Source organism: Callithrix jacchus, chromosome 3 (assembly GCF_049354715.1).
Source record: "Callithrix jacchus isolate 240 chromosome 3, calJac240_pri, whole genome shotgun sequence".
Classification (NCBI taxonomy): Eukaryota; Metazoa; Chordata; class Mammalia; order Primates; family Cebidae; genus Callithrix; species Callithrix jacchus.
This window is the reverse complement of record NC_133504.1, coordinates 41,768,818-41,796,431: the sequence shown is the minus strand read 5'-3', so window position 1 is coordinate 41,796,431 and position 27,614 is coordinate 41,768,818. Positions and strand designations below refer to the sequence as shown.

General features: G+C 32.7%; 1 protein-coding gene across 5 annotated transcripts in view; it reads left to right on the top strand.

Annotated features, from left to right (window-relative positions):
- Positions 1-26,007, top strand: part of RBM46 (RNA binding motif protein 46) — a 55,276-nt gene extending 29,269 nt beyond the window's left edge. For 2 of the 5 annotated variants that reach the window (XM_035292830.3, XM_035292832.3), the window contains 2 exons: positions 14,737-14,796; positions 24,014-25,263. In XM_035292830.3, the coding sequence (XP_035148721.1) occupies positions 14,737-14,792 (56 nt within the window). In that variant the 3' untranslated portion in view covers positions 14,793-14,796; positions 24,014-25,263. Of the gene's footprint in view, positions 1-544; positions 12,834-14,736; positions 14,797-24,013 lie in introns of those variants that run through there. The other 3 variants (XM_002745327.6, XM_035292831.3, XM_035292833.3) reach the window with 3 other exon arrangements.
- Positions 26,008-27,614: the final 1,607 nt, after the last annotated feature.

The window sequence follows — 27,614 nt, the reverse complement described above, 5'->3', positions numbered from 1 at the left end:
TATAGCCAAAACCAAGGTTTTTATAAAACATGTCAGCCACTTAAAAGTTTGGAAACTAGTTTTCTTTTTGTGACAGAGGATCAAGGAAAATAATGATGTGTATCAAAATATGCTATGTGGGCAGTATCTGTCCTATAGTTACATTTGTTAACTGGGGAAGGTGATCCTTATTATTTTATGTACTTGATAAATCTGTTTAATCATGCTTGATTCTTTACCGTAAACTTATTAGTGTCTTTGGTTAATACAGTCCTAAAATACTCCTTCTAATAAACTAGTTTTAATAGCTACTGCTGTATTAATCTAATGTCTAATCTTGTCATTTAATTCATATTTTCAAAAATGGTTTTAAAAATTTTCCTTTGTATCAGATGCCATTAGAAATTGTTTATATATGTTTCATTCTTAAATGTTAGCAGCAGTTCATAATTTTGCCACACGATGTCCCTAAATACCTATTTTTTAATGTGATTTTAAAAGAAATTTTAATGTTACATTGAGTTTTACCTCCTCTTTGTCTTACCTTTCTTTCTTTTGTTTTTAGAATCAGAAAAATCTCTGTGAAAGGCTTCATTTAGTCTTCTTCAGCCTGTCATGCCCTTATCTCTGCTTCCTATTTAGTAGACAATAATTGTTTATGCTATAGCAGTGTAATTAAGTGAATGGACTAGTGAATAAGGAGATAGATGATGTAGAATGATGGTTTCACTGTGATGAATTTATTTTCTGCTTTTAACCACTTTAAAATTCAGTGTTGCTTCCTGGCCTTTTAGGTAAAATCAAATATAGTATCTGCCCTTACTAGTTAATATCTGATACTTGCTAAATCTCAGAGAAGTTAATCCTGTTTCCAAGACCTGGGAGTATATTACCTCAGAGAATGGTTCACCTTCCTGTGAAGCTTCAAAATGGAAGCACAAAAATTAAAAATCTTAGTATCTCCAAATAATTAGGACCTTTAAATCACCAGAATATTAATAACCCCTTGGATTTTCATGCTCCTTAGATAGTATTTGGTCAGAGATGTATTAATGGCATGTGGGCCCTTATTTGACTCATACATAGCAAGTAACATTTGAGCTATAAGAGTGGTCTGCATATGAAATTCTACATACACAAGAATTCATATTTTAAGAAAATAATTTGGGTAACTAAATACATTTAGTTTGCTTCTGCATTGCTTTTATTCAGTAAATATAGTCTTTATACCACACTGATCGTAGTATCAGCTCTGCTATCATTGTGTTTATAACTTCAGGTTAAAAAGTATGTAGGAGGACTGCAGTCGTTAGAAAACATCAGTCTCTTACAGTTGTATTGCCTGATAATTTGGTGTGTGTACTTTGTTATTATTCTTGTATGTTTAAACAGTATACCTTGATTCCTGTACACAAATAAATTCAAGAGACTGGCACTTAAATAAAAATGTAAACCATGATATAAAACTGCAGCTTCTTTTTATAGAGTAGATAAATCTGTGTTGACCTATGCTTTACTTTTTCTTTTGTGCATTTTGATTGTCCTTCCATTTTTATTAAAGTTACTTGTCTTCTTTGTATTTTTCTTTAATACTGTTCTGTATGTGGATTTTTGTAAGACTGAAGCCCATATATAGTTAATTTTTTTCTTGTTAACTTTGTTCCAACGATACATAGTTCCAGTCTGCTTGTTTACTGGATGGCCAGATTATGCAGTAAATGAATATTCACAAAATTTGCAGCATATGTGCCATATATGTGGATGGCTTTTTTTTTCCCTGTTTCTGCCCAGCTAGTTTTTGGTTCAAGGGTGACCAAATCTGTAGTTAGGAATTTACAAAAGTATTTGATAATTTGAGGCACAGAATTCATAAGGTTCCAGGTGAGCCATTATCTTTGGATAACAGATTAAGATTGTATTCTGCACTATAAATAATTTGAGCAGAGAAATGCTTGTTAATTTAAAGGTGTTTCACCTGTGTGCATATGTGTACATGTGTTTCCTGGAGAGATTAAGAATCACTTAAGGGATTCCTTGGTATGAACTTAGTTGTGTGTATCAAGTATAAAATAGTGATTATACCAGAACATTGAAAAATTACTTGTTTTCACTTAAGAATTAAAGGGAGAGAGGTGATACTAAGCAAAATTATGATTGCTTTCACTGTGCAGAGCACTCACTTAGTTTCTGAGAGGGATTTACAAATGAGATAGTCATGATTTTCTTAATATTTTCCCTATTTTGATAGACCTAAGATTTTTAAGTTATTGTATTGAAATACATGTCTGACTCTTCTGTTTCTCACTAATATACTAGTGTTCTAAAAAAAACCTTTTATTGATTTTTTTAAATCTTTACATTTTATTTTCTTATTTATATGTTTGTTATTGTGATTTATGCTCCAAGCAGGGAGTTGCTACATTAGCTAATATGGCTTGGGAGAAGGATGGACAGGGTTTTCATCAATCCTCTGAGGCCTTGGAAAGCAGCTTGGTAATGTCAGATGCTCTCATTTGAATTGATATATTGGAGAATTATGTCATTGCCTTTAGATTTTGTCAGAATTTTTCTGTAATGATTCCTAATATTAGTTTTTTTATTCAAAAATACTATATAATGAGTTTTCTATGACAAAAACTTCTATAATCAACTCCCAAATATTTAGATATGAGGCATGAATAAATTGAAACTAAATAATCTGAATTAGCTTATTTAATTATTTATGCTAGAATGCTCTTTAAACATATGGTACATTGATTCCAGAAATTTACACAAATTCAAAGGCCCTATTACAAAACCCAGCTTAGGAGAAGATGAAAAGATATTCAATTTCTCCACCCAATTTCTTATCCTGGAGAGATGACATTGTCTCATATTGATGCAGTGCACTTACCTAGGTAGTATATTAGTCTGTCCTCTGTCTTTTCTCCATCATTTTTACTGGTAAGAATAGATTATTAACTTTCATTCCTGTCTCATTCCACAAAAGGTCTGGGGTGGCTCCTTAAGAATATATAAAATGTAAAAGGATTCAGATTTTAAATTGAAGAAATAGAGACAGTGGGAAATTATGGTTAGAAAAACAAAGCAAGCAAAACCAAACAATAGACTGTTTAGGGATAGACAATTATGAGGTAAAACCATAAAAAAAGGCCAGGGAATTATTAACACTTGCAAGTTACGATCTGCATGATTACTTGAAGGGAGAGATTGGAAAGGATGCAAAAGGACTTCTGAGATATTGACAATTGCCTATTTCTAAACCTGAGTGGTGAGTACATGTTTTTATTTTTATAAGGATGTAAGGCATACACATCTGTATTGTATATATTTTCTCTGTTGTATATTTCATTATTAAATAAAATGGAAAAGAAAGCAAGCAAGCCAAGAGTGAGAACTTGTATTATTTTGTCAAAACTGGAATAGATTCGTTCTACTCTAGAGAGTCTCAATATAACTCAAGGTAAAATATGAAAGTTACATATTATCAAGACTAAATAATTTTATTCTACTCAGACTATATCTGGAATGTGTTGTTTGCTTATGGGCACCACAATTTAATTCAACCTTGACAACTAGGGAGAGCTTGGAAACTCCATAATATGTAATAGGACAGTGAACAGCTGAAATACTTGAAACTGTTTAGTCTGTAAATACTAATACTTACAGGGGAAATGAGATTGCTGTTTTCAAATGTTTGAAGTACTTGCACTGGAAAAAAGACTTTAGTCTTTATCTTTGGAGCTCTAGGAAGTGGAATTAAGTCTAAAAAAGCAAAGTTTTAAGCAGGTAGATAATGGCTTAATATAAGTCGGAACTATAAGCCTTTCAGCTAGTTAATATTCTGTATTCCTCTCAGTACAAAACAACACAATTTTTTTAACATTTATTTTGAATTTGTTTATTAAATAAATATATGGGGGAAGGAGAGAGTCTTTACTAGACTATTGTAACTCAGAATTATCTTCCCTATTACAACTTGGAATATAATAACCTTGCCATTTTCAAGCCCTCTGAAAAACTTACCTTTTGCAAACTGTGATTTAAGAAAGTTTGATTTGGGAATTTTTACCCTTATAAGAATATCCTGTTTCCTTATTTCTTTGGACTTTCCATTCTCACATTTAGTTTATTAACTGGTAGATGGCTGATTGTCACATCTTCTTAAAATGTGTTCCTTCAGCAAATATTTACCTAATACTGTTTTGTGTAGAGTTACGAGGATTACTGTAGTGAATTAGACACAGTTGCTGCTTTCATAGACCTTAGATTCTATTGAGATCAATATTCAGTTAGAGTTCTTATAAATACTAAGAAGTAGTACAGGGGATTAGGAGGACATACGATTGGATGACCTGACCTAATCTAGGATGAGGGTCAGGAAATGGTACAATGCACTTTAGAAAGAATTTCAGGAAAAGGAAATTATTGGTGTACCGTATCGGCAACATGGGACAAAAGAGTGTGGCATTTGGAGCCAGATTTCCTGGGTTCACATTCCAGCTTCATTATTTACTTGGAAAAGTTACTTAATTTCTCTGTCCTTCATTTGTAAAATAGGAATGATAATATTTATATCATAGGGTAATTACATGTATTAAATGAGTTAAAATTGTAAAGGGCCCAGAACATTGTCTTTTATGTATTAAATACCATGTAAATAGTGAAGAATAATTATTTAGAAAACAAATCCAAGATACCAGTTTCTAATCATATTGTAATATAAATATTAGAAATAATAAAAGTTAAGATTCTTTGAGCACTTACTATGTGTTAGATTTTGTGTTCAATGCCTTTACATAATATATTATTCTCACAGTTCTTTGTGGTAGATAGGATTTTTTTTTTTTTTTTTGAAACAAAGTGTCACTCTCACCCAGGCTAGAGTGCAACAGTGGCAGGATCTTGGCTCACTGCAGCCTCTGTCTCCCAGGTTCAAGCAGTTCTCCTGCCTCAGTCTCCTGAATAGCTGGGATTACAGGCACGTGCCACAATGCATAGCTGATTTTTGTATTTTTAGTAGAGACGGGGTTTCAGTGTATTGGCCAGGCTGGTCGTGAACACCTGACCTGTCATCTGCCTGCCCTGGCCTCCCAAAGTGCTAGGATTACAGGTGTGAGCCACTGTGCCTGGCCTGTGGTAGATAGGATTTTAATGTTGGCACTTCTTTACCTTTTCTTTTTGTTTTTAAAGACTTCATTCAGTATGTTAAATAATTTGCTCAAGATCCTGGTTAGCTAATAGGCTGTACTCTTAACTGCTATTCTTTGTAAATACACACGATTTCAATGAAAAACTGGCTTTTGTCTAGTATTTGTTAACAGACAGTGGTCTTGTGGAATATTATTGGCAAATTATGTTTTTATAAGTTAAAACACAATGAGATGGGCTTTCAATCCTGCCTTACCTTTTTTCCTAGATACTGTTTTGGCTTTAGGAGACCTACGGGAAGCCCATGTACCAGACCCCTTTCCATTGTAGTATGGACATGAGACATCCGGTTGAATTCTAAATGAATCATTCTGTGTTAGAAAAATTTTGTAAACATATCTTGTTTACAAGGTAGCTTCATGATTTTTAAATTTACCATAGGATAAGCATTGCCAACCAAGACATGTGTTCAAGATGGCAGATGATATATGTCTTTTCCCCATCCAGATTCTTGACAGAATGTTGAACAGGCAAAGTTTGTTTATATCTATTTCCTGGTCCCCTGTTAGTTGGTACTCATTTTTACTCTGATTATATTCAAAACATCTGAATACATAGTTTAGCCATATAATTTGCTAGTCCAAATATATTTATGCTTTTTCATTGTTACTTCCTTGCTCAGGAACCTATCATGGCTTGCTGTTTTAGTATAATCAGATACTCTGAACTTCACATTCTCTTGTTCAGAATGCCTTACTCTTTGGCCCCATTTAATCTAACCATAGCTGTACACTTCTGCTGTGATATCTTAATTTGCCATGCTTATTAGGTCTAGGTCCTTCCTATTGCTGTGTACTGTGCTTAGAATATTCTGCTTATACTCATCTACTTCTATATTAAGCTTTTATTGGACATAGTAACCCAAAATGACTTTTTCTTTATAATATTATTGAATTTTCATATTTTTATTTACTCTTACAAAATTTTTTATCCATCCATGCATATAAACCCAAGAGACTTTGTATATGTATGGTTTGTTGTTATTTCCTGCATTATATGGGGGAGTAATATCTCCTTTAGTACTCAGCATATGGTGCTTTTCAAATAATTTAAAGCAATCTACATATTTTCCTTGTATCTACAAGAGCTTTGTGCCAAAAGAAGAAAAGATTGGGGAAGAAATACACGAGATAGGAAGTTGACAGGTATAAAGACAGGCACAGTTAAATTATGAATGGTGGTTAATGTGCTGAGATACCTGTATATATGTCACCAAAGTAAAAGTTACCAGTATATAATTTTTAACATGCTCATGTTGGGGGTTTCAAAATAATAGAAACCCTTGAAATACAGACTGGGGCTTATGGATGATTTTATATTGGATGTGTTTATGTTATTTATATGTAATATATGTATACAAATTTGTATAGTGGAATAGGAGATTAAAGTTGTAATTGTTTTTAAACCCTCTGAGAAAACCTGTGTCTTTATATCAACCAAATACAGTATAGAATATAATGATGTATGTTATGTGCAATTATGAAATTTCTTTTTTTTAATTTTTATTTTTTACTTTCCTCCACCTTGTAAAAAATACTTTATATTAGATACTGTCTCATCTTCCTGACATATTAGGGGTTCCTTTGAGGCTAATCATTTTTTTTTTTAAAGAGTTTCACTGTGGTGCCCAGGCTAGTGTTTACTGATGTGATCATAGCTCATTGTAACCTTGAACTTCTGGGCTCAACACATCCTTCTGCCTCAGCATCCCCTTGTAGCTGAGATTACAAGCCTGGCTAATTTTTTTTTTCCTGTGTGTCTTGACACCCTGGTTTTTTTTTTTTTTTTTTTTTTTTTAATGGATTGGAGGTTTCAGTGGGATGAGAGAATCACAAGGAATCAGGTGTTCAGAGGAATGTATTGAGTAGAGGTGAGGAACTAGGATGTTGAAACGTAAAAAAAAGGAGAGAAGGAGAGGAAGAAAGAGGAAGAAAAAGAGGGATAGAGAACAGGAATATTGCTTCATTCTAAAAATGGGTATTAATAATGGCCGATCAATATTTTGTGTATTTAAAATGGAGAACTCTATAAAATGAGTTTACTTGTTCCAGATCTGAGTTGAAGTCCTGGATATCCTTATTAATTTTCTGTCTCATTGAGTCTAAATCTCGTTATGGGTCTTATGTATCTGGGTATTAAGATCTCTTATTGTTGCATTGATCCTTTTACCACTGTTCTTTGTTGCTTTGAAATCTATTTTATCAAATGTGAGAATTGCAACTCCTGCTTTTTGTTTATTTATTTATTTTTTCTCTCCATTTGGTTGGTAAATTTTTCTCCAACCCTTTGAGTCTTTGTGTATCTTTGTGTATACCGTTAGGTTTTGGCTGTATCTTTTGATTGGGGGATTTAGTCGATTTAAATTTAGGGTTACTGCCATTTGATGTTAACTGGCTATTTTATCCATTCGTTGATGTAAATTCTTCTTTATGTTGATGCTCTTTACTTTTTGGTATATTTTTAGAAAGGCTCATACTGGTTGTTCCTTCTTATGTATAATGCTTCTTTCAGAAGTTCTTGTAAAGCAGGCCTGGTGGTAATAAAATCTCTGAGTACTTGCTTGTTCATAAAAGATTTTATTTTTCCTTCAATTGTGAAGCTTAGTTTGGCAGGATATGAGATTCTAGGCTGAAAGTTCTGTTCTTTAAGTATGTTGAATATTGGCCCCCACTCTCTTCTGGCTTGTAGGGTTTCTGCTGAGAGATCTGCTGTAAGTCTAATGGGCTTCCCTTTATGGGTAACCTGGCCTTTCTCTCTGGCTGCCCTTAGTATTTTCTCCTTCGTTTCGATCCTGGTGAATCTAACAGTTATGTGCCTTGGGATTGCTCTTCTTGAGGAATATCTTTGTGGTGTTCTCTGTATTACCTGGGGTTGAATAGTGTCCTGCTTTGCTAGATTGGGAAAATTTTCCTGGATAATATCCTGAAAAGTATTTTTCAGCTTGGATTCATTCTTTCCATCACATTCAGGTACACCAATCAAACGTAGATTGGGTCTTTTCACATAGTCCCATATTTCTTGGAGACTTTGCTCATTCCTTTTCATCCTTTTTTCTCTATTCTTGTCTTGTCGAAATTTCTTTTAAATTCATTACATAATCCACAGTTATATCTAGCATAATCTGTAACATTTGATCAAGGCTTCACAAATAGGAAACATCAATCACTTATTGTATGTTATTTCTAATCTTAGTTTATTACTAGCATTATGCTTTGTTATTCTTCTATGCAGGTGTAAACTGAGAAGATGGTGGTGTTCCTTTCAGTTTAGTTAAGTAAAGGCAGGAAAAAAACCTTGATAATTCGGGATGCTAATATAGCAGGCTTATTTGGAATACACTGGAATCCTGTGCACTGTTATTTTCTGTATTCAAAAGAAGAAACAGTATGACATATCTAAGAGCCTGAAAAATAATTTTTATCTTTCATACCATTTACTTTAAAATTTACATGGAATTTTCTCTCAAACTAAATACTAGTAAAATCTTCTTCAAAGATACAGAATATGCTTTTGTAATTAGTTTTCAGGGATGTTTAAAACTTCATCACATCTTTATAGAACAAATCATCCATCTACAATGTTATGTGTTCTTGAAAGTAATGAAAATTAGGAACTTAGTGAGATTTTTTACTTACTTTATCCTTATTTTGGCCCTTATTCCTACATAACTTCTAGAAAACTAAATATAAAATATTTAATGATTCCCATTTTACAGAGCGTTGGTAAAGATCCTATCTCTGGTCTTTGAAGCTTAATTTATCCTGTTCTTATTCTCTGCTTTTGACATGCCTTTTCTTTCTCCTAGTCTCTTTCTTATTGTCTTGCTTACTAAATAATCCCTTTTGAAATAATTTATCAGAATATATTTATTAGCAGTTGTTGCTTTTTAAAAAGGAGTGATACAGATAAGATGGCAAATTAAATTGGGTGAAAGCACCAGTAAGTAGTAACCTTGTATTTGACACTAAATTGAGACTCTGCCAATAGTTTTTGCTTTTGTTGTGAGAATTATCACCATCTCTTCTATATGCTAACAGAAATTTAATTGTTATATATTGGTAATTTAAATCCCAGCATTTTTCCTGTTAAATTTGATTTCATTCAAACCAAAGATTAACAAGGTTAATTCTAAAACTCCAGGTGGTAGATAGTGAAGGCGTTATGAAAAGAATTGTTTCATATTTAGTAGTATTTCTATTAGGCATCTGTACTAAAAATCATCATTATAGTTTTTAAATTAGTCTGAATCATTTTCATATGCTCTATTTTGGTAATAGGTATTTATAAAGTGATTATATATTTTATCATAATTATACCTTATCAACTTCTTCTTTATGTATATCACTGACAGGTTTTTAATCCCTCCCCGCCCCAAACACAGGTTTTTTAAACTCCTTAAGCTATAACATTGCATACAAACAGAAAAGTGCATAAATAATGAGTATGAATTCAGTCAATTGCCATGAGGGACTATGTCTGTAATACCACTGAGGTAAAGACATAAAATAACAATACTCCAAAAGACTGTGTCATATTTTCTCCAGACATTACTTTCCTTCCTGCCAAAGGAAGCACTCGTCTGACTGACTTTATGTATTTTTGAAACTTACATAACATTTTATGTCATCTTGTCTGGCTTTTACATTATGTTTGTGGGATTGATTTATACTGTTTCCTGTTCTTGTAGCAGTACTGTTCATTTACTCTCATTGATGATGCAAGTGTTTCATGGTAATGTTAATAACTTGCTGTCTTTGCTGGTGAAAATACAAAAAAGTATCAGTTTGAGGCTGTTTAAATAATGATGCTCTCTTGGACATTAGTGTTTTTGGTGCTCATTTGCACACATTCCTGTTGAATATAGGAGTGAAAGTGGTCAGTCATATTTTTTAAACTTTAGTAAATAGGGTCAAATAGTTTTCCAAAGTGAATATACTGATTTACACTTTTCTAGCAGTAAATGAAAGTTCCAGTTGTTCCACATTTCTGCCAACACTTAGGTATCAGTCTTTTAAATTTTGTATATTCTGATTGGTATATATTTCTTATTGTAATTGTAATTTTTATATGATGGTAACTTATGATATTGATCATACTAGGATTATAGGGCATTACAGCGTAATGTATTGGTGAAGTATCTTTCTTGTTCCAAGTCTTGCTTCTTCTATTGCTTTCTGGTTTTTTTTTAATTTTATTACTTGATATACAAGTCCTTTACTGACTATATTTTTTAAATACCTGTTCTATGACTTACCTGTTTATTCAGTTATTTTTGAAAAATAGAACTTCTTAATTTTAATACTCAATCAATTTTAATGTTAGTGCCATTTGCATCCTGATTAGAAAACCTTTATTCACCTCAGGGTCATGAAATATTTTCTATATTGTCTTTTAGAAAATTTTTATCATCTAAATTTAGTGACAATACAAAGTATCAGAGTTCCCCCCCATATTAATATTCACATAACACCATTTTTTGAATTCTGTTTTCCCATGATTCTCTAGTGCTACCTTAACATAAATCATAAATCATACATAAATCATTCATAAACATATATGTGCTCCCTTCCAGTATGCACATATATGTATGACTTATTCTGGATATTAACATTCTATTTCATTGATCTGTTTGTTTTTGTACCAATACCGTACTGTTTTAATTCTGAAACTTTATGATGTTTGGTATAGAATATTTTCTTACTTATTTTTTCTTCTTTACAATTATCTTGACTTTTCTCAGCCCTTGAGCTTCTATATGAATTTTAGAATCTGCTTGTAACTTTATACCTCAAACTAGAATCCAACGAGATTTTGATCAGAATTGAATTGAATCTGTAGATCAATTTGGGAACTAAGAGCAGTTTTATAGTATTGGATCTTCTAAACCATGAACATGATACATCTTTTCATTTACCTAGGCTTTTAAAAAATATACTCATTCAGTAATTTATCTACGTCTTTCTTCAGGTATATACCCAGTGTTTATCATGACTCAATTTGGTCATGATAAATTGTACTTTTTATATATTACTAAAATATATTGGTATTTTCTTTAGGATTTTTACATCTGTGTTCATTAATGAGATTGACCCATAGTTTTCCTCATAAAAATAGTTGGGAAATGTTTTCAATTTCACTGTTCTTTGGAAGAATTTGTATAAGATTGGTGTTTTATCTTTTTGAATATGTGGAGTATTATTTAAGAAGCCATCTTAGTTTAGAGTTCTTAGCCCCTTTAAGGCTACAAATATCTCTCCTAAGTATGGTTAGAGCTGCATCCCATACATTTTGTTTTAGTTTTATTTTATTTTTTGAGATAGTCTCACTCTGTCACCCAGACTGGAGTGCAGTGGCATAATCTCGGCTTACTGCAACCTCTGCCTTCTGGGTTAAAGCAATTCTGTCTCTCCCTCATGAGTAGCTGGGATTACAGATGCATACCACCACACTTGGCTAATGTTTGTATTTTTAGCAGAGACAGGGTTTCATCATGTTGGCCAGGCTGATCTTGAACTTCTGACCTCGAGTGATACATTCACCTTGGCCTCCCAAAGTGCTGGGATTACAGGTGTGAGCCACAGAGCCTTTTTGATATAATTTATTTTTATTATTTGTTTAAAAATATTTTGTTTTATGTTTTGATTTCTTCTTGAAACTTTGGTATTAATTTCTAAATACACATTTAATGTCCTCACCAGTATGCTTGGGATTAAGTGTCTCATCTTGCCATTTGCATTCTATTTCTCTGCTTGTTCTATATGACTTTTCTTATTTCTTTTTTACATAGTGTTTATTTTGAATTTATTTTTTTAGCTGTATTAGCTATACAGTCTTTAATCTCTTAATCATTACTCTATAGATGCCATTATGCATTCCTAACCTACTGAAGTGTCTAATATTATTTTATCACATCCTAGACAATGCAGGGAACTTAGTACACTTTGATTTCTTTTACAATTTATGTAGTGTCATTGGTACTTATATGTATTTTAAACCTTATACATTTAAAACCCTACATTCCTAATATAATAAAAGTACCTAGTTATAATTGTTCTTTGACTTAATATACATTGATATTGATTTATACTTTATTATTTCCTTTGCCCTCTATTTCTTCCATCTCTGACTTTCCACTTGAATTGTTTATTCTACCTAAATAATATTCATTAATATTTTCTTTTGTGTGGATATGCTTTTGACAGATTGTCTCAATTTTTGTTTATCTGAATGTATTTTTAGTTCACCTGCCATTTGAAAGGGTATTTTTATTAGACCAGCAATTATTTTACTTCAGCCCTTTGCTGTTATGATTCCATTGTCCTTTAGCTTCTATTGTTTGTCTTGGGAAATATGTTGTTGATCAACTTCTTACTCCTTTGAACATCAATTGTGCAATCATTCCCAGTACTCAGCTACTGTTAGTATACATTTTTTATCTGTGATTTTCAGAAGTTTTACTATTATGGACCTGACTTCTGTGTAGTTGTCTTAGTTTTCATCTTGCTTGGTACTTTTACCACTTCTGAAGTTAATGTTTTTCATTTGTATTAGGAAGTTCCAAGTTACTCTGTTTTCAAATATTGCTTTTGTTCATTTTCTTTCTTCTTTCTTTATGGTAACCAGCTACACATGTTAAACCTTTTTACTGTAACATGTATATTTATTCTGTTTCTTCTGTATTATTCATCCTTTTGTATGTTTAGTCTGTATATTTTCTTACCTGTCTTTTGGTTTGTGAATTTTTTCATCTGTAAAAAATTTAAAAGGTTTTATCATAAGAACCATTCATTTAGACTCGTTTCTCAGTTCTAGAATTCCATTTGAGTCTCTTTTATGATTTCTGTTTTCTTCCAAAAATTTTAGTCTTTTATTTTCTTGAGTGTATTAGGCATTGTTATTTCAATACTAAGTTCTGAAATTTAATTATCTAAATACCCTGTAGATCTGTTAACTGTTGTCTGCTGTTTCTATTGGTTTTAGGTGGTACTGATTTACCTTCTTGTATGACTGCTTATTTTTTACTCAATACCAGGTATTCTGTATGAAAAATTATAGAGACAGTTTGAAGGCTAGCACGATGTATTTATTCATAGAAGATTTATTTTGGCTTCAGAAAGGTGGCCAAAGGACTGACAATCTCAGATTGCTTTAATCTAGGCAGGAATTGAGAAGATTCAAAGTTAAATTTAGTCTCTGTTAAAGTTTGTCTGTTTCTGGTTCATTTTTACTTAGTTCTAGTCATGCCTTTTTAGTAGCTCCCTAATTGTAGTTTTAGCCCTCCTAGCTTCAGATTTGGTCTCTGGGCATTTTCCCTTATGTCCCGAAAGGGACCTTTTGGCAATAGGTCAACCCTTCTGGGAGGAATTTACCTCCCAAAGAGGTACACATAACTTTCGTTTTCTTCTTGTCTGAGATCACAGCCCCATAATTTGTCACTGTCTTCATTGTTCTCAGTGATTTCCAACAAACGTTTCTGTTATTAATAATTTCTTACATTTTCTAGTACTCATCAAGAAGGTTTATTAATGTCACCTAGTTCATCATGTAAGCAGAAGACTTGACTGTCTTTATACTGAGTTACAATCTTTAGATGTTTATTTTAAAATCTAGTTTTCTATAGATTATCAGAAATTTGCCATTGCTTATACTTTTATACACAATTTCTTAGCATAGATTTGGATATACATTCATAACAGAAAGCTTTAAGGCATATGAAGAGATAACCACTAAAATAGATGGATGCTCACAATTGTACTATATATGACTAAATTAGATTTCAAGTAGATAAAATTTAGCTGTGAGGAAGAAAGATTTAAATTTAGTATTATTTTGGTCATCTATTTTTTTTTCCTTTTTTTAATTTATTTTTTTTAATTGCATTTTAGGTTTTGGGGTACATGTGAATAACATGGAAGATTATTGCATAGGTACACACATGGCAATGTGATTTGCTGCCTTCCTCTCCTTCACCTATATCTGGCATTTCTCCCTATGCTATCTCTCCCCACTCACCACCCCCCACTGTCCCTTCCCTTTTTCCCCCCAACAGATTTTTTTTTAAACACAGCAAGGAAATAATGTTTCATATATAAAATAACTATACCATATACAGCATTTCTGTTTCCCAAATTTGCTTAGATTTTTTGGCTTTCTACTTAACAGAAATTGGATGATCTAATTTATTTTTAAAGTCTTTTCTTTATCTTAGCAGGGTAGTGATATTTAGAAAGATAAATAATAATTTGTTTAAAAAGGTAAAATTTTTTTTCTGATATATTACTCATAATTTTCATTCAAATATCAAATATTTCATTTTTTTCATAATTTTCATTCAAATATCAAATATCAAATATCAAATCTTCTCTTTGTTCATCTTTGTGGAATTCCAGAAATAACTATTTGCTACTCACTTCTTTTTCTCTAAATTGGTTTTTTATTTACTGATCAAAAGGTTTTTAACTAAAATTATCAAGGATTCCATGCACTTCCAAGATAGGGATAAGATCAATCTAAAGACTCAATTATTTCTGTCTTCACTGCTTACAGACAGGGAACACAGTCTCTTCAGCGTGGACCTGTGTAGAAGAATTTGGAGGAAATAAACAGGTAAGAGTTTATTTGGTAAAAGTCTCTTAGGAATATTAAGTAATATTTAATTTTCAGAAGATTGGTTATGAATTGTTCTTTATAATGAAACTTTGTGACGTATTTTGTTTATAATAGCCTTGTTAATTACAGACTCATTAAGCAAGTGTTTTAAAAAGTTAAACTGGTTTCTGCATTTTAGGTCTTCTCCAAACATTTAACATGCTGTATACCTTGAAACACCAAGATAGTAAACAGTATTATAAATTATATATGGAGTTAGTGTGTTATTTATAGATTATTCAAGTATTTCTCAAAAGTATCTGAAATAGAACTTTCTTAAACCAAAATCTTATTGAAACAGTTTGGAATAAAAGTTATATTTACTATGACTTAGTGTTTAGTTTATTCAACAAAGTACTTCTTGAGAAAGATAAGTTTTAGTAGGAAGTTAAAAGATAGCTTGTTATTTGAGTCAAGATTATTACTTTCCAAAGTCTTTTTTTACACGTAGAGGCAAAAGAATGTTATGCTTTCTCGGGTACAATTCATGTAATATATCTGTGTCCTTGAGCAAGTTACTTGACCTTTTTGTGCCTCAATTCCTCATTGACAAAGGGGATAATAATAATACTTATAAGTCTGTTATATGGATTCAGTTGTACTAATCTTGTATGGTTATTTTTATCATTCAATAAGTGATAAATATTGGCCATTACAATTAATATATTCTGTTCCTCAGATTCAAAGAGAAATGCTTTTATACTTGAGACTTAAGATTTTACTTTTATAGATCTTAATCTTATCATAAAAATTCAAATAAGTGATACTAGTCTTAGAACTCCTTATAGCTTTTTATAATTCAAAATTTGAATTACAAGGACTGATTTTACTTATAGAAATAAAACTTAAAAAGAATTGCTGGATTTTCTAAGGCTTTTCTCTTTTGCCTACATGGTTTATCTAGTAAGCTACAACTTTTTTTTAACCTATACTGAAGCCTACCTAGATTGCTGCAGCTCTGATCGTAATTTTTTCTCTCAAAGGCTGCTTCTGTTACTCAGTTTCCAAATGGCCTAGAAAGGAGCATTAAAAGGAGTTTGACATAAGCATCTTTTAATAGAAAGGTAGCAAAGTAGAAACTCTAGATATGGTATTTTTTTTTTGTCTTATAAAGGAAAGAAACTAGGCTTAATTTCAGTACAAATAAATATCTTTTATTCTGGACCCTCTTTATGTTCTTTTTGTTAGTGTGTTGCCTTGACTCTGAAGGCACTTGAGCTTGTAATTGCTGTGTTTAAATATTTGAAGATTTTATTCTGTTTTATTTTTAATGTTTTCCCATTAAGTTTTAACTCCATTAAGACTTCTTCCCTGATTTTCAAAATTCAGTGAAATAACTGCTTCTAAGGTCAAACAGGTTTGGGAAAATCTGTATACTAAATATTCCCTTTGGAAAATCATAGTGCATACCAGCATCCTAGGTAAATGAGGTAGCAATCTGTTTAACTTGTAAGCCTATCTGTTCTAAATTTTTCTGGAAATTATTTGGCTATAGGATGCTTATTTTGAGGAATTCTTGCACTTTAATTGTATGGGAAGTAGTTTCGGTAACACTGAAGCTAACCCAGAGACACACAGAGTTTTATTTCTTTTTATTATGTTTTCGACTTTATTTAGGTATAAATAAAATGCAACAAAATGCTCATATTTAAAGTGTGTAATTTGGTTCATTTTGAATTATGTATACTTCTGTGAAATGACACCACAATTAAGAAAACAAACATTTTCATCACCCCATGGAACTGTTGCCCCAAAAGTTGCCCCATGCAACTGTAATCCATTCTTCCTTTCACTCTCTTTCTCAGACAGCTACTCTAGATTAGTTTGCAATTTCTAGGATTTCAAATCCTTGCTTCTGAAGGTTTAAATTGTAATCTTTAGATAATTTACAATTTCATTTTAAAGAAATTTTATTTCTATAACTATTTCCTCTGCTTAGTTAGCTTTTAATTTTCTGTACTAGGATAGAAAGTACAAAATAAATGATAAATATTATTTATACTTACATGACATTTTAATCTCTGAACCCAGCCATATTTTATGTTCTGGGAATGTTTAGGAGTACAGCTAAAAGAAAAAAAGGATTGTTTTGCAGATAAAATTTAGTGTTTCAGTGAAACTAAGTTATTGAGATAGTTCTTTCAGTTATGGTTATTGAATGTTATAAATTGAAATATTAATAAAACTGCACAATAAGGATTTTTTAAAATTTCAATACAGATGCCACAGGAATCTAAAGAAATGCTTAAAATATGTGTTAAAGGTCTGATAAACGTATTTCATGGATGAAAAGATTAGGTGTTTCATTTTTAACACTGGTGGGAATGTAGAATGTTATAGACTTAGCTACCTTGGAAAACAGCTGAGCAATTTCTCAAAAAGTTAACCTGGGAATGACTGTATGACTCAGCAGTTTCATTCCTAGATACTTACTAAAGAGACTTGAAAACATATGTTCACACAAACACTTGTATTTGTTATTCCTTAGCGGTATTATTCATAATAGCCAAAAGGTTGAAACAACCCAAATACCTATCAACTGATGAATGGATAAACAATATGTAATGTAGCTATGATAATATATTATTCAGCCATTGAAAGGGATGAAGTTCTGATACATGCTACAACATGTTTGAGCCCTGAAAGCATTATGTTATGAAGTCAGTTCTAAAAGACCACGTAAATTTATACATAAAGTCTAGAAAAGGCAAGTCTATAGAAATAGAAAGGCTAGTAGTTGCTGGGGCTGGGAGAAGAGAGAATGGGAGTGACTGCTAATAGATACAGAGTTTCTTTTTAGATTGATGAAAATATTTTGGAGTTTTATAGTGGTGGTGTACATGTGATTAAAGTTGTACACTTAAAAAAATATATGTTAAAAAGTTGATGGAAGTGGTGTTAGAACTCATGTAGCTAACAGAAGAAGAAACCAATTATGAGGAATACATTTTTTTAATTAAAAATTAGTCTAAAGAATATAGTCAGAAACAAAAAAGGAGTCAAAATTAATATGAATCAAAATTTTATCTCCCTTTAAAGTCTCAAGTGTTTTCTTCATCTTTAAGACAGAAAAGCCGCTAAGAATTAGTGAAGTTTGGTCAAGATGTATAAGATGAATTAGAGACAAAACAAGAAATATATTGAATGAAGCAATATATCTATCCACTGTTTACATTTTCAGTGAGAAACATACTGGTATTATTCACTACCAGACTGTCTTTGTGCTGAACACAGAATGGTGGTAGACCCAATTATAGTAGCTACATAAACAAGCCTGACAAGTATGTGGTTTATGTACTGCCAGTGTCTACTCTTGCTTCTGTGTCAGATGTGGCATAAGTCATCACTCACTTTCCTGTTAATTCCAGACATACCACCAGAATCTTTCTAAATCTAGAATTCCTATTTGCCATTACTGCTTGATTACAATTGCCACGTAAGGTTAAGCTTATTTGCTACTCTGTATACATCAAATTTGTGCTATGAAAATATTTATATTCCATATGTAAATATGAAATTAGGATAACATTTGATCAGATTTTCTATTTAATCAGAGCAGTTCTATTTTCCATTATATCAGAGCAGTTTCTGTTTTCCCTTATATCAGAGAAGTTTTTCTCTCTTTTTTTTTTTCCACAAAACAACCTTTTCTTCAAGTGAAAGTTTAACGTATAAAACAAGGAATGCAGAGCTGCATGAGTTGAAATGGGAGGTATGGGAATGGGCAGTGCAAGTGAAAAACAGGTAGCTTAGAGAACAGCACTGTCTGCTTTAGTTCTGCCCCCATCCCCATAATAACCTCTTCAGACAGTTTCTCTCAACCATGCTTGAGAAGATTGCCAGAGCAAGAAAGATTAAGCAAGTGGAAATCATACTTTCCTAGGAATCGGGAGGCCTGAATTTAATTTTTCTTGTGTCTGTTTAGCTTTTATCTCTGTCATTCATCAGTGAAATAAATCATTTGATTTAGAGTTTAATAAGGTCTCAACCTACTCCTGGTTTGTGATTTGGAATGAGAGAATTTGACTAGTCAAAAACTATCAGTATCAACAAGAAAAAGACAAAGCCAATAAAAATAAGCAAGAGACTTAAACAGATACTTTACCAAAGATATTTAAATGGGCAACAAATATGTTATTAGTCATAAGAGAAATCAGAATTAAAACCACTGTGAGATACAATTTTACATTCACCACAATACATAGGATTAAAATTGCTGGAAATAACAAATGTTAGGATGTGGAGCAACTGGAGGGCTCATATTTTATTGGTGTGAATATAAAGTGGACATACTGGAGAACTCTTAAGCAGTATGGGTCATCTATCCTAGGACCCAGCAATGGCATTCCCAGATATTGACCCAAAAGAAATGAAAACATATATCCACCAAAAGGTTCCTATAAAAACGTTCATAGCAGCTTTATTAATAATAAAACCATCCCAGATACTCATTAGTAAGTGAATAGATAATGAGATTGAATTATATTCATACAATCAAATGAGGCTCAACCATAAAATGGAAGAAACTACTGAAATATACAACATGAATGAATCTTAGATATTATATAGAGATATTATCTGGATTACCTTTCTGGAATAATTTTACCAAAACAATCTATTTCAGTTTCAAGTTCGCAAAGCAAGATGTCAGTGGATTCTCTTTGTGAATGGAAAAAAGCATTTTTATTTTGTATAGAAGCCTCCTCTTCTTTTTAATTGCATTTTTGGTTTTGGGGTACATGTGAAAAACATGCAAAGATCGTTGAATAGGTACACACATGGCAGTGTGATTTGCTGCTTTCCTCCCCATCACCTATATCTGGTATTTACCCCCATGCTATCTCTCCCCAACTCCCCACCCCCTGCTGTCCCTCCTGTTTCCCTCCAACAGACCCGTGTGTGATGCTCCCCTCCCTGTGTCCATGTGTTCTCATTGTTCAACACCCCCCTATGAGTGAGAACATGGGGTGTTCGATTTTCTGTTCTTGTGTCAGTTTGCTGAGAATGCTGATTTCCAGGTACATCTGTGTCCCTGCAAAGGACCCAAACTCATCGTTTTTTGTGGCTGCATAGTATTCTTTGGTGTATATGTGCCACATTTTCCCTGTCCAGTCTATCATCGATGGGCATTTGGGTTGGTTCCAGGTCTTTGCTATTGTAAACTGTGCTGCAATGAACATTCATGTGCATGTGTTCTTATAGTAGAATGATTTATAATCCTTTGGATACATACCCAGTAATGGGATTGCTGGGTCAAATGGAATTTCTATTTCTAGGTCCTTGAGGAATCGCCACACTGTCTTCCACAATAGTTGAACTAATTTACACTCCCACCAACAGTGTAAAAGTGTTCCTATTTCTCCACATCCTCTCCAGCATCTGTTGTCTCCAGATTTTTTAATGATCGCCATTCTAACTGGCGTGAGATGGTATCTCAATGTAGTTTTGATTTGCATTTCTCTAATGACCAGTGATGATGAGCATTTTTTCATGTTTGTTGGCCTCATGTATGTCTTCTTTTGTAAAGTGTCTGTTCATATTCTTCACCCACTTTTGAATGGGCTTGTTTTTCTCTTCTAAATCTGTTTTAGTTCTTTATAGATTCTGGATATTATCCCTTTGTCAGATGGGTAGATTGCAAAAATTTTTTCCCATTCTTTAGGTTGCTGATTCTTTCTAATGATTGTTTCTTTCTTTTTTCTTTTTTTTGTAATTGAGACGAAGTTTCACTCTTGTTACCCAGGCTGGAGTGCAATGGCGTGATCTCGGCTCACCGCAACCTCCGCCTCCTGGGTTCAGGCAATTCTTCTGCCTCAGCCTCCTGAGTACCTGGGATTACAGGCACACACCACCATGCCCAGCTAATTTCTTGTATTTTTATTAGAGACGGGGTTTCACCATGTTGATCTGGATGGTCTCGATCTCTTGACCTTGTGATCCACCCACCTCGGCCTCCAAAGTGCTGAGATTACAGGCGTGAGCCACTGTGCCCAGTTGATTGTTTCTTTTGCTGTGCAGAAGCTCTGGAGTTTAATTAGATCCCATTTGTCTATTTTGGCTTTTGTTGCCAATGCTTTTGGTGTTTTGGTCATGAAGTCCTTGCCTATGCCTATGTCCTGAATGGTTTTGCCTAGATTTTCTTCTAGGGTTTTTATGGTGTTAGGTCTTATGTTTAAGTCTTTAATCCATCTGGAGTTAATTTTAGTGTAAGGTGTCAGGAAGGGGTCCAGTTTCTGCTTTCTGTACATGGCTAGCCAGTTTTCCCAACACCATTTATTAAACAGGGAATCGTTTCTCCATTGCTTGTTTCTGTCAGGTTTGTCAAAGATCATATGGTTGTAGATGTGTGGTGTTGCCGCCGAGGCCTCTGTTCTGTTCCATTAGTCTATATGTCTGTTTTGGTACCAGTACCATGCTGTTTTGATTACTGTAGCCTTGTAGTATTGTTCGAAGTCCAGTATTGTGATGCCTTCAGCTTTGTTCTTTTTGCTTAGAATTGACTTGGTCATGTGGGTTCTCTTTTGGTTCCATATGAAGTTTAAGGTGGTTTTTTCCAGTTCTGTGAAGAAAGTCATTGGTAGCTTGATGGAGATAGTGTTGAATCTGTAACTTACTTTGGGCAGTATGGCCATTTTCATGATAATGATCCATCTGTTTGTGTCCTCTCTTACTTCGTTGAGCAGTGGTTTGTACTTCTCCTTGAAGAGGTCCTTTACATTCTTTGTTAGTTGTATTTCTAGGTATTTTACTCTCTTTGTAGCAATTGTGAATGGCAGTTTGTTCTTGATTTGGCTCTCTTTAAGTCTGTTATTGGTGTATAGGAATGCTTGTGACTTTTGCACATTGATTTTGTATCCTGAGATTTTGCTGAAGTTGCTTATCAGTTTCAGGAGATTTTGGGCTGAGATGATAGGGTCTTCTAAATATACAATCATGTTGTTTGCAGATAGAGACAATTTGACTTCTTCCTTTCCTAATTGAATACGCTTTATTTCTTTTTCTTGCCTGATTTCTCTGGCTAGAACTTCCAATACTATATTGAATAGGAGTGGAGACAGAGGGCATCCTTGTTTGGTGCCAAATTTCAAAGGGAATGCTTCCAGTTTTTGCCCATTCAGTATGATACTGGCTGTTGGTTTGTCATGAATAGCTTTTATTATTTTGAGAAGCCTCCTCTTTTTGTAATTCATTTTTTATTGGTAAAAATTAAAAATTCAAATGTACTTAAAATTATGTTGAGAGAAAGATTGTAGATTTAAAAATACTTATTACATGTAATCTAAGAACAGGCAAAACTAATCTATTGGAATAGAAATCAGAAGGTGGTTGCCTCCAAGAAAGATCTGTTGTTTGGAAAAGGGCACAGGAAACTTCTGGATTGGGTGATATGTTTTATATCTTGTTTGGGATGTCAATTACATAGATTTATACAGTCATCAAAACTCGTTGAAATTAACATAGGATATATGCATTTTATTTTGTATAAATTGTATGTCTGTATTCAAAGTGTTAAGGCAGTTGAGAAACAGTGTAAAACATACCTTTTGAAATCAGCTCTGTATCATTCCTTAAGAAGGGATCTGAAGTACAGATCCCAGTCTGAGGCAGAAACAGTGGGATTGAAGAGATAAGGATATTCATTGGGAAGAAACACCAGGGTTGGGCAAGTAAGTATATGCTAGGAATTTTAACTCATTTATTAATTAATTATTTTCTAAAAATTAGTGAGGATTTCTGCTTTTTATTTTCTATGATATGAAAATTATATGTTAGAATAAATCTGAGGAAAACACTGTACTTTTAGGTTCATCCCTCTAATTAAGCATTTTCAGCTTACATTTCATTCATGGAAGTTTGGTTTGTATTGTGTTTTCTAACCAGCTAGATGTCTTCCTAAATATATTTAGATTCTTAGTGATTTTATTAATAAAATTTATTTTTGAAATGCTTCTAAAATTTTACAAATTTCTAAAACCTTTTGTTTTCTAATCTTTGTAGTATTTGTGAGGGATTTTTTTTTAAGATTTATCCTACATGAATAAAGTCATAATCAACTTTTAATTTTGTATTTAATTGCCTTAAAAATATGCAGGACTCAGTTGATCAGTGTATATCTCTAAGGGCTTAAGTTCAAGGTTTACAGTGGACACTATCAGGAATGCAGATAAGCTAAGGAATTTGCTAGTATCCAACTGCTTTGGCTAGCCACTCTCTGAGATTTTTCCCTGAAAGTACCTTCTGTGTCCATATTTCATGAATAGGCTGTATTACCTCTTGAGTGGATGTAAACTCAAAATAAAAGTGATTTCTCTTTGAAAACTACATTTCCCTGTTTGCAGTAACCTGCTCTTCTAAATTGTGTTATTGATTACCACAGTGTTAAAATTGGAAGAGCTAGGTAAATAGATAAATGGCTAATAAGGAATTGACTGCATTTGCATAATAATTTTCAGAAGGAAATAATCCAGCCTTTTTTATAAAGCAGTTATTTGGGAATACATCAGACCCACTAATGTTACTGTTTATACTCAGTACCAAACCCTTCAGGTAAAGTGGATTCTTTAAAAAAAGAAAAAAAAAAAGCACCAGGCATGGTGGCTCATGCCTGTAATCCCAGCACTTTGGGAGGCCAAGGTAGGTGGTTCACCTGAGGTCAGGAGTTGGAGACCAGCCTGGCCAACATGGTGAAACCCCGTCTCTACTAAAAATACAAAAATTAACCAGGTATGATGGTGGGTTCCTGTAATCCCAGCTGCTTGAGAGGCTGAAACAAGAGAATCTTTTGAACCCAGGAGGCAGAGGTTGCAGTGAGCTGAGACCACACCATTGTACTCCAGCCTAGGCAACAAAAGCAGAACACTGTCTCCAAATAAAGAAAGAAAGAAAGAAAAAGAAAAAAAATTGTGTGGTATGTAGAGTCATCCTACCTTGGATATTAGAAAAGTAAATGGTATCAAAGTAATTTCTCATTCTTTTTCAAAATACTGAAAATATTGGGAACTGGTTACTTTAAATCTATTTATGTCTTCCTGGAACAAATTGCTTTGTTGATCTTATGGTACCATTCATAAAAATAAAAAGGTTATAAAATTATTCTAATTAGAGTTTTTATAATGCTAGAAATTCAATCTATATTAAACTGATTTTCATTTTTCCTTTTCTTTTTCTGAACTAGGTCCTTTCTGATGATGCTTGAGGTTACTCTCCTGCAATTGATCTCATTCCTGTTGGCTAAACATTAAGTCCCATGACAACATTAAGTTAATGAACCTATGGTGTAGGCATCATTTATAGTATCAGGACAGTATTACAGAAAAAAAAAACCTTACCTGTGTATTAGATGACCTAATTTTTCTTCCATTCCTAGAAACACCATAATGTTTCTGAATATTGATTTTATTGTCACACCCTTGGCTTATTTTGCACTAAAGAGCATAGTTGAGTTTTTGGAAGGTACAGGATTTAAAAATTTGGTCTGTAATATACATACATATAAATATTGCAGTTAACGAAGCAGGATATTATTGGTGCATAAGATGAATGTTTATTGTGGAACAGCATATTTCAAGTATAATTATTTTTTAATTGGTTTAATTTTGGATATTTTTCTGTACTATAAGTTGATAATGGTTTTTTGAAGTTCATTTAATAAAGGATGATTCATTTTACTGTTTTATCATACCAGTAGGACTTTTAATGTTAAATCAGTATGTTTAGTTAGATAAATGTTTGTAATAGTATTTAAATAATGAAATATTGGTCAGCTAGTTTATACCAAATGTTTTTGCAGTCCAGGGGTACATGTTTCTTCTGGTTTGTTGCTTAATACAGCTTCAAAAAAAAACAAATATGAATTCACTGTTTTTTTATCTTTTCTTCATGGGCTACCCCTTAGAACCAAATTTAAAAGAAGCTTCTTTGTAGAGCAAGAGAAATCAGAGGTTTTCTTTTTTTTATAACCAAAACATCAAGAAACAGTAGATATCCAATAATTTATTCTGGTAAGATCTCTGAAATATTGTGTCAGTAAAGGAAAGTTAATGCTGACTGACAAAACTATCAGGATTTGCAGTGCAGTGAATGCTGAAATAATCTTTAACCAGCAATATAGTATCATCAGGATTTCCAGTGTTAGAACATTATGTTAAAATGTGATTTTTGTTTTAATGCTTTGTCTCTTTGAATTAAATTTATGTCCATAAAGATGTGCAGCATAATTGTTCATGTATTTATTTACAGACTACAATTTCCATCGCAGCTCAGTAAATAAATAAATAGTCTTTCCCCTGTTAGTGCTACCCTCTCTTCTGGGACTCCCAGCGTGCCTCTTTATACTTCAAGGCCTTATTCTTATCCAAGCTATCCCTTGTCACCAACAATATCACTTACTAATGGCAGCCATGTTGGACAACGACTGTATATCTCCAATCAGGCCTCATTCTTCTGAAGAAAATATTGTAAACATTAGTATGAAAATTTGTGTAAATTTGTAGCATGAAAACTTGCAAATTAAAATACTGTTTCATTTTAGAATCGGGTATGCACATTTGGTTTTAAAAATATATTTATTCAAAAGTACCTTAATGGCTATAATTCAGAATAACATGGAGTTGTAGAATATATAAAAATGCAAAGTTTAAAAAGTTAGTGGTTTCTTGATAAAAGTACAGCAAACTACTATTCTTTTTCAACTTTTGGGATTTTCTTCTCATTCCTAAGTGGGCAATAGAACTTAGTCATTTAAGTTAGTTTTTTGCATAATTTTGCTAAATTGCATTTCACAAATATTAAAGCACTTGAAGACAATGGTTAGAGTGGATTTGATTACCAAGGATCACTATCTGTATTGGAGATTAGAACAATTATATGACCAAAAGCATCTAACCATTATGTAGAAAGAAATGATGAGAGAAAAATTAAAATTCAAATATTGTGCAGTATTAAAGAAAAAGCAGTCTACCATTGTGGTCCTTGAAAATAACTGTAGATATTTTCATTGTTAGACACAAATTATAATTTTGCTGTTAATGTATTTAAAGATTTTATAGTTACAATTTGTGTTTTTGGTATTCTTTTAATAACAAGTGTTATGGGTTTTTAATGTTGAAATCATGTGTTAATTTTTGTACTTGGCTTCAATTTTTTTGACATTAAATATATGTTGCTTTTAATGATCATGTTTTCTTTTTATTAGAATGACAAAAACTTTAGTTTTCACAATCACTTTGAGCTTTTCTTGAGAACAATTTCACTTACTAGTTATACAGTAATAGGCTCAGTGCCTTCCTGAGACTCAAGTGAAGGATGATGAAGAAAGAAATTTTTTTTATATACCCAAAGGAATGTAAATCATTCTACATTAAAGACATATGCACACATGTTTATTGCGGCACTATTTGCAATAGCAAATACATGAAACCAACCCAAATGCCCATCAGTGATAGACTGGATAAAGAAAATGTATTTTGTTTATGTATCACATAAAGAAAATGTGCAGCCATAAAAACAAATGAGATCATGTCCTTTGCAGGGACATGGATGAAGCTGGAAGCCATCATCCTCAGTGAACTAACACAGGAACAGGAAACCACCACATGTTCTGGCTCATAAGTGGGAGCTGAACATTGAGAACACATGGACACAGAGGGAAACACACATCAGGGCCTTTTGGGAGCTGGTGGGTGAGGAGAGGGAACTTAGTGGACAGGTCAGTAAGTGCAGCAAACCACCATGGCACACGTATACCTATGTAACAAACCTGCATGTTCTGCAAATGTGTCCCATTTTATCTTTTTGGAAGAAATGATTGTTTTGTAAAACTAACAAAAATTATTTTCAGGGACTAATCGAAGTACTTCACTAATAAACCCACTGAAGTTTCCTCCTTTCACTGATGAATAATTAATGAGTTCAAGTCATTTTGACTTAAATAAAATTAGTATACATTTGTAATGATTTCTAATGATAATTTTTATAATATCTGAGATAACTCAGCAAACCTTTGTTAATCAACTAATTGTGGAGCCGTATGGGGTATAGGATTTGTAAACAGAATTTGAAATAGCTGCAAATATTTATCAGCCTGAGTTTCAAGCAGAAGTTACGGAAATTTCAGTTTTTTTCAATCTTTAATATTCCATATAAATCATGCAATACTTACCTTCCGGTTTACTGCCTTAGATTTTCTAATTTAAATGGTCATAGACATTGTGCTTAAATATTTTTCTCCTGACTCAACTGTTTGAATTGCATAGATTTTGCTCTTAATTGCCAGACATGTGGCTGACAGGTGCGTATCACTCAGCAAGCATACAGTGAGTGTTTATTTTGTTGATGACTATTGTAATAACCTTGGAATACAGAGGTTACTCAGACTCCAAGGAAGAAGAAAAAGAAGACACACTTGTTTTTCATAGAAATATTTGAAATAGCCCATCAGAATAATTGCAAGTTTTCACATAGCTTTTTCACTTTCAAGAAAAACAATTGAGCTTACCAACCACACATTGTATTTGGAGATCCATGGTGATTTGATGAGAAGCATATAAGCTTTGTTAGTCAAATCCCACTCCATTAAGAAACAGCCCTTTGAACCTGGACACAGTTTTTAATGTTAGCCATACTTTTCACTTCTGTAAAGTGGTAATACACATTCCTTTTAATGTTAACAGTAAAATGCCTGGCAAATGGAAGACATTCAGATGGTGTGTGTGATATAACATGGGTATAGTTATATGAAGAGCATAGTACTTTATAGTTTTTCATCCCTACTCCCT